The sequence below is a fragment of the Delphinus delphis genome, chromosome 5, assembly GCF_949987515.2.
Source record: "Delphinus delphis chromosome 5, mDelDel1.2, whole genome shotgun sequence".
Taxonomy (NCBI): Eukaryota; Metazoa; Chordata; class Mammalia; order Artiodactyla; family Delphinidae; genus Delphinus; species Delphinus delphis.
The window spans coordinates 134,839,342-134,856,767 of NC_082687.1; the positions used below are offsets into that span (position 1 = coordinate 134,839,342).

Genomic DNA, 17,426 nt, shown 5'->3' on the forward strand with positions numbered 1-17,426 from the left:
TGTTCAGTGCTCTGTTCCCAGAACAGAACTCACCTTTCTCTTCACCAGAACTAGGACTGTCTAGTGAGCATTTAAAGCAGTGAGCCTTTACCTAACTTTCACCTTCTAAAGAATTTCTGAGTATTACGTCTGTGGCTAAAGACGTTTCTGATAAGCCTTTCTGGATTAAGTTCATGTTCTTCTCTCTTTTTTTAATTTTTTTTTTACTGTTTCATTCATACATTAAATATTTATTAAGAGCCTACTATGTCTGGGCGCTATTCTAGGTGCTAGGTTTAATAAAGGAATAGACAAAGACCCCTGCGTTTGTGGAGGTATATTCAATCAACAATATGAAGTTACACAGTATGTTAGAATCCCAATGCTGTGGAAGAGAAGAGCCGGATAAGGGACGTGGTGGGATGGGAGTGCTTGGAGGGGTTTGCCATGATAAATGCGGAGTAAGGGCAGGCTTCCTTGCCAAGGTACCACTGAAGAAGGGCTCCCAGGTGGCACGTGAGCCAAGAAGCTACCCGGAGGGAGCGGGAGAGCGCTGCTAAGGCAGAGGTGCTCCTGGATCGCCCAAGCTTGTGTTCTGGTCCGTTTTCCACTTCTTCCATTCTTTCTTCATGCTTTTCATTCTCAACCAAGTCAGAAGTTGAATTAATGCATTAAACAGACATTATTTAAGCAAAGCCTGGTTATCTTTTGCAGCCTAAAAATTGGAAATAGCTAAGTGGAAAGATGTCATAATGTGTATTCGGTGTAACAGAAAACAGGAAAAATAAGTCCTTGCTGTTGGAATTGACATTCAAATGGAGGATGCAGAAAAAAATCCTAAAACTATGCCAGAGTCGGCATGGTCTAACAGTGATTTCAGCAGGGGAGGGAGAGAGAAAGTGGTGTGCTAGATAATCAGGGACTTTGACCAGGGGGAGCCTTTTCTTGAGGCCAGCAGACCTGGAGTATCTGCTTTGTGCCAGGCCCTGTTCCTGGAGGTGTGAAGATCAGTAAGGTGCGCTTGCTGCCTCGTGCTCACACACGTCTGGTCCTGCCTGTGTCTCACCTGCTGTTCATGCTGGCCCAGCCCCCCGGCTACACCTCGGTCCCTCCAGCCTGCTTTCTCCCACCGCATCCTGTCTGTCCCGGTGAATTCTCCCCCTTTCTTACTCTTTACCTCACTTGCACAATCTCAAGAAAGGATTAAAGATAAGCAGTCTGACAGCACTCACATGAATAAAACACTGATCCTTCCTCAGCCTGCCCCACACACTTCCCTTCTCAAATAGGAACTTGTTACCTTCAAATCCATCTCTCTTCGATAGTGCCTTGGGGACGACCGGGAGACTTCTGTCCAGGGAGCCATCCTTGCTCCTCCTGGATAGCACCAAGTAATCTGTTCGCAGATAGGTATACCTTGGAGAGAAGGCGGAGCCTTTCCAGAAGGGCCTCATAGTGCTGTGAGTTATGTGCCAGACGCAGGAGTCAACCTTGAATTAACTACAGACCTGGCATGTTGCTGGCTTCATTTGCGTTAACCCTGGCCTTGTTGTCGCTGTTGCCCTTGCTATCTGTTTATCTAATAGGTTTACAAATTTTTATTGTTAGAATATACTGCAGGAGAAAATGGTGAAGGTTAACTGACCACTCTGGGTAGACAGCACAATTCTTCAGTTTCTAATTGAGGGGTATTTCTGAAAAGTTACATGAAAATCAGAATCTGAAATACATTTCCCGTTTAGTAAGTAATAAAAATCACACATTACTGAATCAAAAAGTTCTTGATAAAGTAAAATAATTTACTTTGTTTAGGAGAGTAACAAAATCCTGTTAGAGAACTGAAGATCATGGGTTGTAAGACAGTTCAGGTTTTGAACTTGAACATGTAATGAAATGTCTCCTGAAACACAGGTGTATGCAGTGTGTACAGGTCGTATGCATCGAGCAGACACTTCCTGAGACTGGGATGGGTGATGGGAGTTACAGAGATGCCGAAAGCAGGCCTTACTGAGCCTGGCAGGGCCTGTTGTCAGGCACAGTGAGGCAGCAGCGTGGAAGACCCCAGCAATACCAGGATGTCCCCGGGGTGGCTGCCCCTGGCCACGTCTTCTGACGACCGCTCACGAGGACACTCCTCGATCATGCGTGACAGCCACACTGCATCTAGTCCTTGCTGCCCAGACAGGTGGGCACGTCCAGCTGGGACTTGAGAGCTCCACCAGCGAGGGGTGGGCGTGAGCGCCTTCCCCTCTGCCAGGGCTGTGGATGTGCACGGAGTACGGGGTCATTCCTGCTCTCAGGAGTCCTGCCCTCCTCTCATTTCGATGTCTGTTTCCTGTGTTGAATTTGAATTAGTATCAGTGTTATTACTTGGTTTTAGTCTCAACTTCCTTCTGGTTCTCATCGAAGCAGCTAATTGTTATAAAGACATTAGGTTGGTAACTCTGCCTATAAAATTTCCTCTGTCCCATTTCTTCTTTGACTCCCTCCTGCCTGAGTGTGTGAAGGAGAAGAGGGTCCTCCTCACGTTCTCTCGAGCACCTCACACTAGCCACCCCGTTATCTCTGTACTTCCAGAATCTAAAAACTTGCCTTATTTGAGGCTGTTTCCTTATGGTTTTGCCTCGTAAGAGTTTTGTTGTGGTTTTTGAAAAGACTTTTTATTCCATTTGCAATATAAGTGTTTTTAAGAAAAACTTCCTTTGTATGCTATGAACACGTTGGCTTTCTGTATTCACCTTGTCTAGAACAGTAAAAACAAAAAGTCAAAAAGAACCTCACCAGTTAAAAAATCCTGGGTTTGTAGTCCATAGTTAATAACGCTTGAATTTTTTCCCCTTTATTTTGGAAGTTTGTGAACTTTGTCTATATTTGGTTTGATCTAAACAGTTTCCTGTATTGAACACTGATGTACAAGGAATGAATAGAAGTCAAGAAAAACAGACCTGGTGGGAAAAAGCCTTGTACTCTCCTCTTTTTCCTGCCTCAGAATGTGAAGGTAAGAAGACCTGCGTTAGGTCATTGATTCATCCACTCAGATGTCTAATTCATTAAAAGCAGTAAATTCTTTTGCTGTAAAAATCAGTCCAAAAACATTCTGTGTGGCCAGCGTTTGTCAGGCACTGGGGACGCAGAGATGCATGAGGACTGGACCCTGCCTTAACCCCTATCCCAGCCTGGAGGGGCGGGGCGTGGAAACGCTACGGAGAGGCACCCCAGCCCTGACGGGCTCCGTGCCTGCTCCCCGTGAGAGGGGGAGCCCCCGTGAGAGGTGGAGCAGGGAGTCCTCAGCTCTGGGGGGCCTGCAGGAGGGGCCCCGGTGGGAGGGCTGGGGAGAGGTAGTCCCCGTGACAGGAGTGGCCTGAGCAAAGGCCGAGGGTCTGCGGCAAGTCGGGCTCGGGGACAGGGACCCACTGGGCCCAGCTGGGTCGTAGCTGAGGCTGGAGAGAGGCGGGGGGCGGCGGGGGGAGCGCTGAGTTTGGCGGAGTTGGACAGGCAGGAGGAGAGGGCCACTTAAAGGAGTTCACATTGGAGGGTATCACGTCAGGTGTGGTTTTTAAAACAGTTCTAGCAGCAGAATGGAGGGGGGAAGGGATTGAAAAACTGCAGAGCCCCTGCTGGGGTTCTTAGGCTCTTGCAGTGATCTGGGTGTGACAGGATAAAGGCCTGGATTGAGGCACTCGGGGGGGTGGGGGGGGCATAGAGAACAGCATCGAGAGGTTTTGTGGAGGATGCCGGAGTTTGCTGGGTGACTTTCTGTGAGTAGTGAACAGCAGGAGGGAGTTAGGGGAGACCGGACGTCGGAGCAGTAGCAGATTTGGTGAAGATGATTTTAGTCTGTGAGCCGCCCAGGTGGACATACTCAGAAGCTATAAAAAGATCCCGATCTGAAATGTTGGGAGAAGTGAGAACTAAGGAGGCAGCCGAGTGGTCAGCTCAAGACTCTGAGCTTGTGCAGACCTCCGTGGTCCCCTGGGCTGTCAGCTACAGCACTTCGTCAGTGGTCTCTCCGGTCAGAGCCCTGGGGGCAGGTCAGTCTCCTGTTAGTATTTGCATGTTCGAGTGTGTGTCTCTCCCCAGCTCATTTGTAGTTAACCTGGAACAGTGATGTCCCTCACTGCCCGTGGGGCCTTGCACACGCTGGGGGCTCCGGACGCCTGCACTGGCCTGCCCTCGCAGCCTGGCCTCAGCCGACTGCGGGGGAGGCTGGGACTGTTTGCTTCTCTCTGTTCTGTGGGCACAAGAAACGGCTTCCCCAGCCCTGCCTTCCTCCTTCCCAAAGGGTCATAAGGGGAGCATAGAGCAGAGTCTTTATTTTCAGCATCTTTTTTTTTTTTTTTTTGCGGTACGCGGGCCTCTCACTGCTGTGGCCTCTCCCGTTGCGGAGCACAGGCTCCGGACGCGCAGGCTCAGCGGCCATGGCTCACGGGCACAGCCGCTCTGCGGCATGTGGGATCCTCCCGGACCGGGGCACGAACCCGTGTCCCCTGCATCAGCAGGCGGACTCTCAACCACTGCACCACCAGGGAAGCCCTTCAGCATCTTTTTTATTTAACAGCATTTATTAAAGGCCTGTTCCTCCATCATTAGCTAGTATTTGGGTTGCTCTACATGACTTACGAGGTGCTTTCAGTCTTTTATACAAGCCCCGTGAGAGCCTGGTTTTCAGATGAAGAAGCTAAGTCTCAAGTTGAATGCCCAGAATCAGGCACTAGCCATGCAGCTCAGGCTTGAGTCCAGGCTGTCTCCTTGTGGTCCAGAAGCTTGCTGTCCACAGCAGCTGTCTGCAGTTGGTGCCCGGGAGACACCAGGGTGATAGGAGTGCAAACCAGACCTTGACCTCAGTCTAGTCCAGTGCACTGGCTGAGTGAGTCCCAACTGCAGTTAATGGGAGTGCAGGCGGCGAGGGCCGGGGACCCTGGAACAGTGCAGCAAGAGGACACCCACACGCAGGAAGGACCCAGAGGGAAGGAGGGACGCGGTGGCAGAGCAGGCAGGGCCAGGGTGGGGGGCGGCTTGGGGTGACTTCCAAGCACACTGAGTTGGGGCTCCATCTCTGTGTCGCGGGCTGTCTCTGCAGCCTCTGTCCCGTTTTCTGAGGAATGCGCTTCAGCTGTCAGCTCCAGGTCCGTGGTTATCTATACAGTGCCTTGTAGGTGCTGTACGTGGTTGTTAGTCCATTCAGCTTTTTATATATTGTGGAGTGGCGTGCAGGGAAACTCTCAGTGGATAAGTGTGGTGACCAGGCCTTTGAATGACCTTGAACTCACGACCGTGAGTTAAATCCTTGCACGGTTGCCTCATAGTGCCGTTACGAAGTGTGGTGCTTTCAGCCTGTGGGGTGGGGGCATAGACTCAGCAGAAGCTTAGCCGGGAAGCAGGTGGCCTTCTCACCCACTCAGCAGCCGTGACTGCCGACGCTCGTCCCTGCTCCAGAAACTTCTGACGTCACGCTGATGATTACTGAGAAGCCTGTGCAGCTCTGAGTCTGAGCTGGGAGCTCCAGCCTCCCCGGGAAGGAGGGCAAGGAGGATTGTCCCTTTCTCCTGTGAGTCAGGAGATGGCGGCCCCAAAGGAGGAGGAGGCAGTGTGGCCGTGGAGCAGGGGCAGCGAGGGCCCCGTCGGCACGAAGGCCCAGCCCCCGCCCTGCTGTGTGCCCACACACACACCCACTCTGCACATATTTCGTGCATGCTTGCCTCATGCCAGGCACTGTTCTAGGGGCTGGGGACGCAGAGGCGTCGTCCCTGCCCTCCTGATCAGCTCACCTCTCAGCAGGACCTGAGGGAGTCAGGACACAAGCGCCTGGCGGCTGGGGCGCGGTCCGGGCAGGAGCGCCAGCCGGGGCAGCAGCAGGACTGCACACGCTGTGGCCCCTGTGTGCCCGGCACGTGGGCCGGGGGTAGGGGCACGTCAGGTGGGCAGCAGGGAGTCCGACCACAAGGGCCTCGCAGCTGTGTGCCACAGTCTGTCCCACGCGTCCGTCTCCAGAGCTCATACACCGGATTCAGAACATTTGGAAAGCTCACTTAGAAAAGTGTTTGTGTTATTTGAGTTTTAAAGAGAGAGCCCTGCAGGGAAACAGTATAGGTAATAGTGGGGGGGATCCGCTTCGTCTATGGGCATATCCGAGCCAAGGAAATGGTTACCTTCCCCACCTCGTACGAGTGGTGACCAAACGCGGTGGGGCGCGGAGATGATGAGAGCTTGGTAGGTGAGCTGAGAAAAAGGTGACGGCCCAGAAAGGGTGAGGGTGAGTGTGAGGGTGAGGGGTTCCCTGCCTCATGGGAGAGCAGGGCGTCCTCCCCAGCTGTCCTGCGGCGGGCCGGCCCCAAGCCCAGGGCTTTCGTTAGTAGCAGCTGTGGAAGGTGTTAGTGAGTGTGCCAGCCCGAACTTGAGGCTTCGCACAGGTGATTTCTGAACTTGCACAGAAATCTGCGAGGGCAAATGATGATCCTGTTTTAGAGATGAGAGAACTGGGGCTCCAAGAGGTTCGATAAGTTGCTCCAAGTTCCATCACAAGTAAGTAGCATCATCAGCAGTCAACTGACGTCTGTCTAATCCCAGAGCCTGGGTTTTTTCGTGAACCTACACTAGTAAGTTTGAGGGCCTGAGGCTGTCAGGACCAAAGGTCACGGAGAGTACAGCCTTTTGTGGGAGGCCAAGCAGGGCCCAGGCTTGCCCGCCCCCGGTGATGGCAGGAGGGCCCATGGTCGTGGAGCTGGCCCTGCCGCTGCTGTGACGCGTGGGGTGGCGCGCAGCTCATCCGGCACCTCGCGGTGACTGCTGCGGGCGGCCGGGGTGGAATCCTGACACCCTTTCCGTGGAGTTAAGGTGACTGGGGGGCCAGTGCAGGTTAAGGCCGGTGGGCATCAGCCCTGGGAGTGCTTCAGACTCACCTGGGAGCTTCTCAGAAAGTGCTCATACCCAGACCAAGTCAGTCAGAATCTCAGGTGCGGGCCGGGCTTCCGGACTTTTCTTAAAGCTCCCCAGGCGCTTTGAATGCGAAAGCAGGGTTGAGAAGCTTTAGACTAAATGATTTATCTGATTCCTTCCAGTTCCAGCTTACAGTCCTGTCCCCTTCCGAGAGCCGCTTACCCAGTCAAAGCGCTAGCCACCTTCCTCCTCCCTGTTCCACGGGTGGCTTAGTTGCTGCTGAGCTGAGGAGGAACAGAGGATGTTGCCCTGCTTTGTTATCTCCGTTGCGCCCCCTCTTGTCTGAAATTCCTTTGCTCACTTGTTCTGTGAACATACGCGTGGTGCATCATCTGTCCCCCTCCACACCACGTACGTGCTTGAGAGCTCGGACCTTGCTGGTCTTTTTATCCTGTTTTCCCAGGGCCTGTCACTTAGAGGTGTGAGTACGTATTTGTTGAATGAATGTCTCATGGTGGGATAACAAGAATGCATGGTTATGCTGGCGTGTGTTTTTGGTTTTTGTTTTTCTTTTTCTTTTTAACTCCGTGAACAATTTGTTAGAAGAGTTTTTAAACTGGCCTAACGTTCTCCTCGTACACCCCTGTCTGGCTGGTGCTGAACGTGTCTGCTTTTAGTGACTTCATAAAATCCCCAGAGGGCTGTAGACCTCATTGATCTGACTTTTCATTGAAAAATGAAACAAGAATGTATGTTTCGTAACTGTGTCTTAATGAAATTTCCCCCCTTTCCCTCTTCCCTTCTCCATTCAAAATGACTAAGAATGTTACACAAATACCAGGGGAGAGAGTGGTATAGAAGAGCGTCCAGATGCTAAGGAGGCGCCCAGTAACGGAGAGCGGCCGTTAGATTTTAATAGGGTAAGTGGACTGTCCTCCTCCTTATTACTAACTTACAAACGGCCGCCACAACCCCCAGAGTCTGGGAGTCCTGTGACTGCCTTTCCCTGTCACCAAGCTCTGTGGGTGTGGCCTTCCTCGTCCGCGGCCCTTTGGTCTGCATCGCCTCCCACTTACTGCCAAGGCTTCCCTCTCTCCCTGCAGTCTGTCCATCACTCTGCCGCCAGAGGGAGTTTCTCCATGCGAATCTGACCCTGTCACTCCCCTTAAACTCCTTGGGTGGTCGCCCTCTTCCCCATCAAAGTGTGGTGCTCATTCCTGCCCCTCAGCTGACTGCACTTTCTGCTCGCCCGCCTCCCACCCCGCCTGTGAGCCCCTGGGGCAGGGACAGGGCCTGTGCCTCGCCCGGGTAGGCAGGCAGGTGAATGAGTCGGAGGGAGCTTCCTTGGCTTCTCAGTGTGATTGTCATTGTCAGTTGAAGTCTCGTGAGAAATTGCTCCCAGAGCGCCCTGTGGTCTTGGTGTCCGTGGACCTGTCAGACCGAGCACATCGAGGCAGACGTTTGGGGGCGTCCCCCAGCGTCTCTCCATCTCCGTGGATGTCCCACCCCCCGGTGTCAGTCCCCAGACCCAGAACTCGTTCTTCGTTCCTCCTTCTCTCACCTACACACGCGGTCCGTGTGCCCGTGCTGACCACCCACCTCTCAGCCGGCTCCATCGTTCGCGCTTCCTCCGCGTCACAGCCCCCTGCGGACCTCTGCCGTGGGCTTCGCCGTGGGCTTCGCCTTGGCCTTCCTGCTTCCGCCTTCCCCTCCGCAGTCTTCTCCCCACACCGTGAGGCAGGACAGCCTCGCGAGGGTTACTTCGTTTAGTCTCACAGCCGCCCCGGGAGGTAGGTGCTGTTGTTTTGCGGAAGAGAAAACTAAAGGCCCGTAACGATTCAGAACGTGTATCCACACAGCCACAGCCCGAGTGCAGACCTGAGCCATGACCCTCAGCCCTGAGTCCGACTCCCACTGCCGACCGCCATGGCCTTTCGCCCTCGCGCACTCGCTGCCGGGCCGTGTGTGTTTGCCCTCGCCTGCCTCTCTGATCCTGCGTCCTCTGCTCCCCCCTCAGGCGCGTGGTGGTCTTTCCGTCCTCCTTCCTCGGGGGCTCTCAACCAGGGACAGTACTGCCATCTGGAAGTGGGGGCGGGCGGGTGCTTGGGGGACTTTGCTAGTCACTGTGGCTGGGGGACTAGGGAGGCATTGCTCGTCACCTGGGGGAGGGGGAAGAATTACTAGTCACTGTGGCGGGGAGGAGGATGTTGCTAATTACTGTGCAGGGACGCATCACCAGGTGTTATGACTGGGGAGGGACTACCACTTGCACTTGGTGTCCTGAGGGCCAGAGATGCTAACCATCTTGTGGGTGGGGGAGAGTCCCACACAGCCAAAAGTATCCCCCAAAGGTGCCATATACCTATGGACCCCCAACTCAGAAGCACAGCCCCGAAGTCCCAAGCCAGCTCTGGCTGTTTCTGTGGTACCGCTTGCTTCTCGGCCGCGGGCGGGGATGCCCCGCCGCTCCTGTCTGGAGAGCCCGGCAGCCACTTCCCCCAGCTGGTCAGCGCAGCAGGAAGCTGGGAAGCTGTGCTGGTCGGTCTGCTTGCTGTCCTCTCCCCTGGAACGGGAGCCCCAGCAGGGCAAGGCCGTGCCGTCCTCCCGGTGGAGGCCCCGCTCAGAGACTCGTTTCCATCCAGCCCTGACATCGGCAGCCTTTTGTCCGAGGGGTTGAACATGGAGAATTAGGGCTTGGGATCGCGTATAGATCAGGGAGGAAAGCTTGTTTGTTTTGCTTTCAAACAGGAAAACTCTTCAGATTTTTGTAACTCTCCACTGGAAAACATCAACGATTTGTTTCTTAATCTCTGCATATATAGAGTGTCTCACATAGCCCTTTTGAAAAAATAACTGGCTTTTGGCCTGTTGACAGTTGTTCCTTTCATCTTAGGTGTCTTCTGTTTATGAAGCAAGGTGCACAGGAGAGAGAAATTCTGGAGCAAAAGCAAACGGCTTCCGCAGAAAGATGTACTCCAGTGCCAGCTCTGCCTCGGAGGACACGGGCTCGGAAGGTGGCGGCGCGTGGGTGGAGCCCAGCGAGGAGGCGCTCTTTTCCCGAACTCATCTCTAAACCTGCAGAGTGTAGTACAAATTATTTTTAAAAATTGATATGTGAGCGAAAAGTACCCTTTTGTGAGGCCTGTTCATCTAAAACAACAACTTAGGTTTCTAAGGTTTCTTCTTCAATTAACTGGTTCAGATCAGTAATTATCTTTCTCTTCTTGCTTATTTTAGAGTTGAGGACAGCTATCCTGTTGAAGATTTTTTTTTCAAGCTGTTAAATTCTTGGCTATTTGAAATAGACTAGATGTGTTGTCATACCAAGAATGGGTGTGCATGTGCTCGTCTTAGAAGCATCACTGCCTTTTGCATCTTCACTGCAGTTACCTTCCTTCCAGCTGCAGTCACATCACTATCACCTTACTAGCATCGCAGTGTCAGCAACCACTTCCGCTATTCAGAGACTTTAGCTTTGGAACATTTAGGCTTTGTCCTCCAAGAACTGGGATATGAATACTTACCCTGCAGTGGATCAGTGCCTTTCTTGAAGGCAAGAGGGCAGCATGGGTGACTCATCCCCGGTCTTCATTCAGTAAAATCTCATGTACATTTAACGTAGGAACCACAAGGGTGTGCTTTTTAGAGACTTACAAAATACTGTGTTTTCTCTCTTAGGATGTTCCCCCTAGAGTATCATGGACAATACCATGGTTTGTGACTTTCTTGTCACCTGAGGCAGCCAAGGCTTTGAGGTACGGGGTAGCGTTTGAGGCCAAGCGGGGTGAGAGCGCACCCCCGACCTGCTCTTAACGCCGCAGTTACATTTTCCGCAGGCGCCGCGCAGGGTTATTTGCGGTGCGTCTGACAATACTCGATGAGGACCTTAGTTGCAGATGAGATTTTTCTGGTGACCGATACTGAATCGCAGCCCCCAGAACTTGAGACTGTACACGTCTGGCACGCAGTAAAGGCCATCCCAGCGCCCCAGAGAGACCTTGGCTGCTGCAGCGGGCTGCTCCTGTGGCTGTGACTTAGTGTAGCTTAGATCTCATTTTGTGTTTGCGAGAATGTTCTGGGCAAGTTCTGTGTGTGGCGGGTCGGAGGGTAGAGTACTGATTTCTCCCATACCTGTGTGATTGCTTCATGGGACCCGCTTTCCCGTGTCACTCGGGAACCCAGGGGTCAGTCCCTCTCATCCAGTCCCGTCCGTTCGTGACGGTTGCTTCCTTGAGCTTTCACGCTGCCATGCAACAGGCTGAAGTTAGAAGGAGCAACATTTGCAAAACCTAAACGTTTAAAATTGTTTTTCTTTTTTAACCAACTCATTGTTTTTTAAAAAACAAAAAACAATGTGTGACATCAGTTTAGCATGTCTAACATCAGGAAGTCTAATATGGGTGAGACAGCTTCGCCACTATTTTGGCGGGCAGTAAACACATAATTTACTAGCTGGGAGCTGAACTGGCTGAGAAATACATCATTTGCTTCGAGCATTGGGTTTTGTTGCCTTTTTCTTCATTGATGACACAGACAACTCCATCCAGGGCTGTGGAGTCATCCCCGGCGCTGTCTGTCCTCACTGTGGGAAACCTGATGGGCCGTTGGGTTTGGTCTCACCACATGTCAGGGTTTGTTTTTATACAGCACATCTTTGACACTTTAAAGTGGGTTTGTGTGTGTGTGCGTGTGTGCGCGTGTAAGGTTTTATGTTGCTGTTATTTATTTACAGACTTTATAAGGTTATATGTATTTTTCTTTCTTCCAGAGCTTCCTAAAAATTGATTAGCATCTGCACTGAAATATAATTTAACAGCAAAGGCAAAAAAGAATTGGAAGTTGTAAATTCCTAAAATCACTACAGTGACGATCATCCTAGAAATCGTTGCTTATGTAGCCGAGACCAAATAAATATATTTCAGACACAACCTTTAGCTCAGTTGATTTCTGGACAGCTGCTTTTTATCACGAAAGGGCTCCAGGTGGTCAAGGCGCAGCCTTCCCTACACGCCAGTGGGAAGACGTTGCACCTTCCACGGGGGAATGGGAATGGATTATAAGCGGGCAAGGGGATTAACAGATTATGTATTTATTTGTTTTCATAGCTAAGTGGCTGAAGCCCAGAGGCTTTCAGCGACAGAGCTGAAAGTATGGTTTTCAGTTTTGTAAATGGATGATCACAAAGAAAAAGCATTTTTTAAAAAGTTGGCAAAACGCTGAAACGCACTGTGGTATGAAGCGCATTGCATATCCGTAGCACTGAAGTATCAGTTTTCCATTCCTGGGCTCTTTTTTTCCCCCGTGGTTGTATCGTTCTGATTTCACGTACACCAGAGTAACTGGTTTTTTGTTTTCTTGTGGAGTTAACACCAAATAAAAAATTTAAAAAACAGTTGGTTGTCTTTATTTATCATAGCAAAGATTCTTTTATAAAGAACCCCAGCCTCCTCTTAATTATGTGTGCCAAGGTCACATCGTTCCAGAAGAAGGTTATTTAGCTCTTCCTATAGGCGTTGCAGAAAGTGCTGGCGTCTGCTTTGCTGGAGAAGAAAATGGGTGGGGCCTGCTGAGAAAAGAGTCCACACCCCCCCGCATCCCCACCCCTAGGAACTACTGCCTGAACCTTGCAAAGAACACACCGTTTTTGTCTTGTGGTGGTAGACAAAGCTTAATCTTTCTGTTCTGAAGAAAAAAAAAAATTACATGTATGTATATTAACATGATCACTGTAGACTGTAAGAAAGAAATCAGTGTATTATTAAAGAAGTATACAGGAATATTCATCTGTACCTCCATCACCCTGAGAGGGTAGCTTCTAACATTTGTGCAAAACACCATTCTAGACAGCTGAATGTATATATGGATATATATAGAGAGAAATTTACATTAAAGGGTTGTACTATACCTGCTCTTCTGTGACTTCAGAAATAGGTTTTTTTCTCAGACATCTTTTCATGTCAGTAATGATAGATCTGCGTCATTTTTATAGCTGTATGATTCTATTATATGAATTTAACAGGTTCCTTGTGGATCAATTGTTTTTTTTGGCTGTGCTGGGTCTTCGTTGCTGCGCAGGGGCTTTTCTGTAGTTGCGGCGAGCGGAGGCTACTCTTCGTTGCGGTGTGCAGGCTTTTTGTTGTGGTGGCTTCTCTCGTTGTGGAGCGCGGGCTCTAGGCATATGGGCTTCAGTAGTTGAGGCACGTGGCCCCTAGAGCACGTGGGCTTCAGTAGTTGCGGCATGTGGGCTCAGTAGTTGTGGCTCACGGGCTCTAGGTCACAGGCTCAGTAGTTGTGGCACACGGGCTTAGTTGCTCCGCAGCATGTGGGATCTTCCCTGACTGGGGATCGAACCCGTGTCCCCCGCACTGGCAGGCGGATTCTTAACCACTGCGCCACCAGGGAAGTCCATGGATCAACATTTAGAATGTTCCTTTCGTGTTTGTTCAGTATTCTAAATAGCATTTCTGTGGATGTCCTTAAACATGGGTCTCCTTGGACGATGGCTGCGGAAGGGCAGTTCCAGCCCGTGGGATGCCTGCTGCTGGTGCTGTGGTGTCGCCCACGTCACACTGACACAAGGTCCTTTAGACCTGTGCATGAGCTTAGACATCCTTTTCTTTTTTTTTTTTTTGACTTTTAAAAATAGTTTATTTCAAAATAATTACGGATTCACAGGAAATTTCAAAGATAGTACAGAGAGGGCTCATGAACCCTTCACTGTTTACCCCATGTCTACATCTTCTAGAACTACTGTACAATATCAAACTCAGGAAATATGTGTTGATGAGATATGTATGTATAATTCTGTGTCATTTTATTACATGTATAAATTCATGTACAGCTGCCCACCCTTACCGTGGATTTACTTTCCAGGGTTTCAGTTACCCACGGTCAACCTCAGAAAGCTTAGACCTCCTTTTTTTCAACCGTCCTTAAGCTGAGCACTTGCCTCTCGACAGCACGGAGGAGAGGTGGGTTTCTACAGGAGGATTCGAATTGTGTTCTACCCATCTCTTTTTTCTGGTTTCTAGGATGTGTAGGCACGTTTTTAAAATGCCTTCTCCATCTTAAGAGTGAAAAAATAATTCTCCCGCGTTAGGTAGAGCAAATCTCTGGAGCATGCATCTTGCAGACGAGGACCAAAGCTGAAGGAGTCAGCTTCACTTTTCCCAGCTAGCTGAGCGGCTGCCTCAGCACCGTTGTCTGTGAAATCCTTCCCCAGCCCGACTGGAGGTGACATCTGTAAAGGGAACCCCAGGGCTGAGTACCTAAAGCAGTGCCTCGTGCCCAGCAAGCCCCCGAGCGTTCTCTCGTGGCTGAGCAGCGGGTGGGCGCCATCCCGGGATGCGTCTGCATCCTCCCTGGCTGAACTGGCCGAACTACGTCTTCCTTGGTCTGGCCGCGGCGCCCAGCTGGGCGGTGTGGTGGCAGCCGGCCGCCCTGCCGGAGGCACTGAGGCAGGGCCGGAGGCTGGCGGGGCGGCCCCGTGTGCGGGCGCGACAGGAGACGTCACAGGAGCGTGCCCTCCGCTGCCGCGTCCAGGACCTCTCCCGTCCGCCAGCTCCTTGCACGGGGGTGCGCCTCGTGGCCACGGCGACCATTGGCCCTACTGTCGTCGTGGCTCTTTGAAGACCTGCGAGCGTAACTGCTTCACAAGTGCCCTCACCCGCAGAAGCAGGGTGGGGTGTCGAGCTGGACTGAAACGGGGCTGCCCTGTGCACAGCAGCTGGGGGCGGGGCCCTGGCCTGTTACTGTCCCCAGGAACCGTGGTGTCACAGCCGAGTGAACAGCGAAGGGAGGGGCGTGAAGGCCCCTGCTTAGATGTCCCTGAGGTGCCGACCTTGCCCCTTCTGCCACTGCAGACGCCGTCCCGGCGGCCCTGGGCCCGTGGGTGAAGTGACTGTGACCGGGCCTGGGAGGCTGGCGGCTGCACAGCGGTCGAGGAGCAGGAGGGCCCCGCCCCCGTTTCCCTCGGGAGCAGCTGGTGGACGGCCTCCCAGGCTGGGCTGTTGCCAGCACGGAGACCAGCACCCGAGCCTCTGCTTCGGAGCCCGCCGCTGGCCTTCCGTCGCTGGCGGGTAGTTGACAGCATTTTTCGGGGACAGTTCCCTCAGTGAACTGACAGCAGCTCCTGACACGCGGGCGGGGTCGGCGTCACCAGTACCAGCCGAGCACGTGCCGGGCGTTCTCGCAGACAGTGTTCAGTGTTCATGCTCAACGCCGTGGGGTAGGTACAACTGGCCCCCTTTACGGCTGAGAAAGCATACACGGGGGGAAGGTAACCACCCGCCTAGGTCTCACGCCTCGTGAACGGTGGAGCCCATCCCAAAGCCTCCATCTGGCCAAAATGCCACTATGAAAAGTGTGCTTGGGGGGGGGGGGAGGGGAGGTGTTGAGCAGCCGCCTCTGCCCCTCCGTCTCTTTCTAGTCCTCGTGAGTTACGTAATCGTAAGGGCGTCATCTCCAGGAGTCCAGACTGAGACAGGATGCCGGGGGCGGGGGGGGGGGGGTGACTCCTGGCTCTGCCACCCGCTGGCCGTGCGCTCCTGGGCGAGTGTCCACGCCCCGGTGTCCTCGGCTGTCAGTGGAGATCACGACAGGACCTCTCGTCAGGGTTGGCTGTAAAGATGAAACAGCGCAGCCGCACGGGCTAGAGTGAGCGTCAAGACCCCTCCCGGAAGCCGCCGTGCCCAGCCCTGTGGCTCAGGAAGATCACAGCTTCTGCAGGCTGCCCCTCGCTTCCTCCCCTCCCCTCCCTCCAGCCAGTGGCAGCAAAGCCCTGGGCTCAGGGTCAGGCCCTGCAGAGGCCTGTGGCCCTGGGCGCTCACCGCGGTCACGTGGCCATCAGGTGGCCTGCTCAGTCCTACCCGGTCACCCTCACGAGATCACACTGTCCCTCCTGGTGGGGGCCGGGGCCGCAGCAGAACCAAGTGTGCCCATCGGAGTGGAGCCAGGATGGCAGGAGGGCCCTGACCCTGCGGCAAAGCAGCAGCTGGGACCCGGCCAACACTTGTCTCCCTGGGGGACAGGCACGTGGCCGGCTGCAGCTCACACTGGGCTGGCCACTTCATGTCACAGTCCAGGGGACCCAGAGCTGGGGAGGCCTGTGTGGGAGGGACAGAGGAGGCCCCACCCTCTGGCCTGCCATCCCAACAGGCCCTGGCTCCCCTGAACCCCAGCCTCGGTCGCAGAGGGGGACTGGGGAGGGGGCAGAGGAGGGCACGCTGACTGCTGGGCCTCTCAAAGGAAGAGGCTGGCCTACCTGAGCTGGGCCCCTTCCTCCCTGCTGCTTTTTTTTTTTTTTTTTTTTTGGCGGTACACGGGCCTCTCACTGCTGTGGCTTCTCCGGTTGCGGAGCGCAGGCTCAGCGGCCATGGCTCACGGGCCCACCTGCTCCGCGGCATGTGGGATCCTCCCGGACCGGGGCACGAACCCGTGTCTCCTGCATCGGCAGGCGGACTCTCAACCACTGCGCCACCAGGGAAGCCCCTTCCCCGCTTCTTGTTGCCCACCTGAGGAGGTGCGAAGTGACCTCGGCCAGCCGTGTGACCCTGAGCTGGTCACTCTCCGCCAACTGGTGAAGGGCAGGTAAAGCTGCCTCCCCTCCCCTCGCACGCATGCGCTTCTCTCTGTCCCCGAGCCAGTGCGCGGGTCTGGGACGCGCCCGGGTCTGGGACGGGTGGAGGAGACCAGGCCCACGTCAGGAGCTCCTGCTCTGACCCGCCGCCGTGGCCAGAGCAGACCTGCCACGGACCCGCCCCCTCCGTTCCCTCGCTCGGGAAGTCCAGGGGCCCGGCCAGGAGCACCGCCAGCCGGGGTGAGCAGGCCTGGGCTGTCACTCCCAGGTCGGGCAGCCTACCGCCGTGTGGCCTCCATGCTCCCGCGCCCCTGCCCCTGCACCGTCAGACCCTCGGCAGAGGGAAGAGCCCCCGGAGGAGCCTGGGCTGACTGCAGCACCGCGGGCTCGGGGTCCCCTCGAGGACACACGGAGGCCTGGGGGCCGCAGGCCACGAGCCCCAGGGCGACAGCTGGGAGGCCAGCTTCAGGGCGCTTCCCCCCTTTACCGAAGAGGGACCCCGGACCCTGTGCCGAAAACCCCAGGCTCACTGAGGGCCTCGAGCACATCCTGGCCCCTCTGGGCCTGACTCTCAGCTCTTCTCCTCCCAGCCCCGGGGGCAACTCCTGTGGCCCTGCTCAGGACCCAGTTCCTGCCGGTCACAGATGTCAGGTGTGACCACGGCGTCCTCCCACACACCGGAAGCTGCGAGCCAGCGATGGGCAGCAGCCCCCTCCGCGGCTCCCCCTCTGGGCTCGCGTGCGCCCCCGGCGTCCCTGTACCCTGCAGCGATCGCTCGCAGACCCCAGGACTACTCAGAGAGGTTGGGGACCCTTCGGGAGGCACACTCACAGTGGTGGGCCCTGGCTCTTAACAGCGGTGCTGCACTGCTCTGGTCACCACCCCTCACACTCACCTGGGCCTGTCTCCATGCCCCAGCCTTGGGAGCCTGAAATTGCGTGGCACTCAGTCCCGCTGGCAGCCCCACCTCCCCCCAGTAAGGCCCTACCGGGGG

The 17,426-nt window shown here is 54.1% G+C and overlaps 1 protein-coding gene across 5 annotated transcripts in view; it reads left to right on the forward strand.

Annotated features, from left to right (window-relative positions):
* The window catches only part of KIAA0232 (KIAA0232 ortholog), a 92,909-nt gene extending 79,547 nt beyond the window's left edge, over positions 1-13,362 (forward strand). For 2 of the 5 annotated variants that reach the window (XM_060013021.1, XM_060013022.1), the window contains 3 exons: positions 2,869-2,977; positions 7,678-7,775; positions 9,749-13,362. In XM_060013021.1, coding sequence (XP_059869004.1) covers positions 2,869-2,977; positions 7,678-7,775; positions 9,749-9,928 — 387 coding nt within the window. In that variant the 3' untranslated portion in view covers positions 9,929-13,362. Of the gene's footprint in view, positions 1-1,890; positions 2,849-2,868; positions 2,978-7,677; positions 7,776-9,748 lie in introns of those variants that run through there. The other 3 variants (XR_009519623.2, XM_060013023.2, XM_060013025.2) reach the window with 2 other exon arrangements.
* Positions 13,363-17,426: the final 4,064 nt, after the last annotated feature.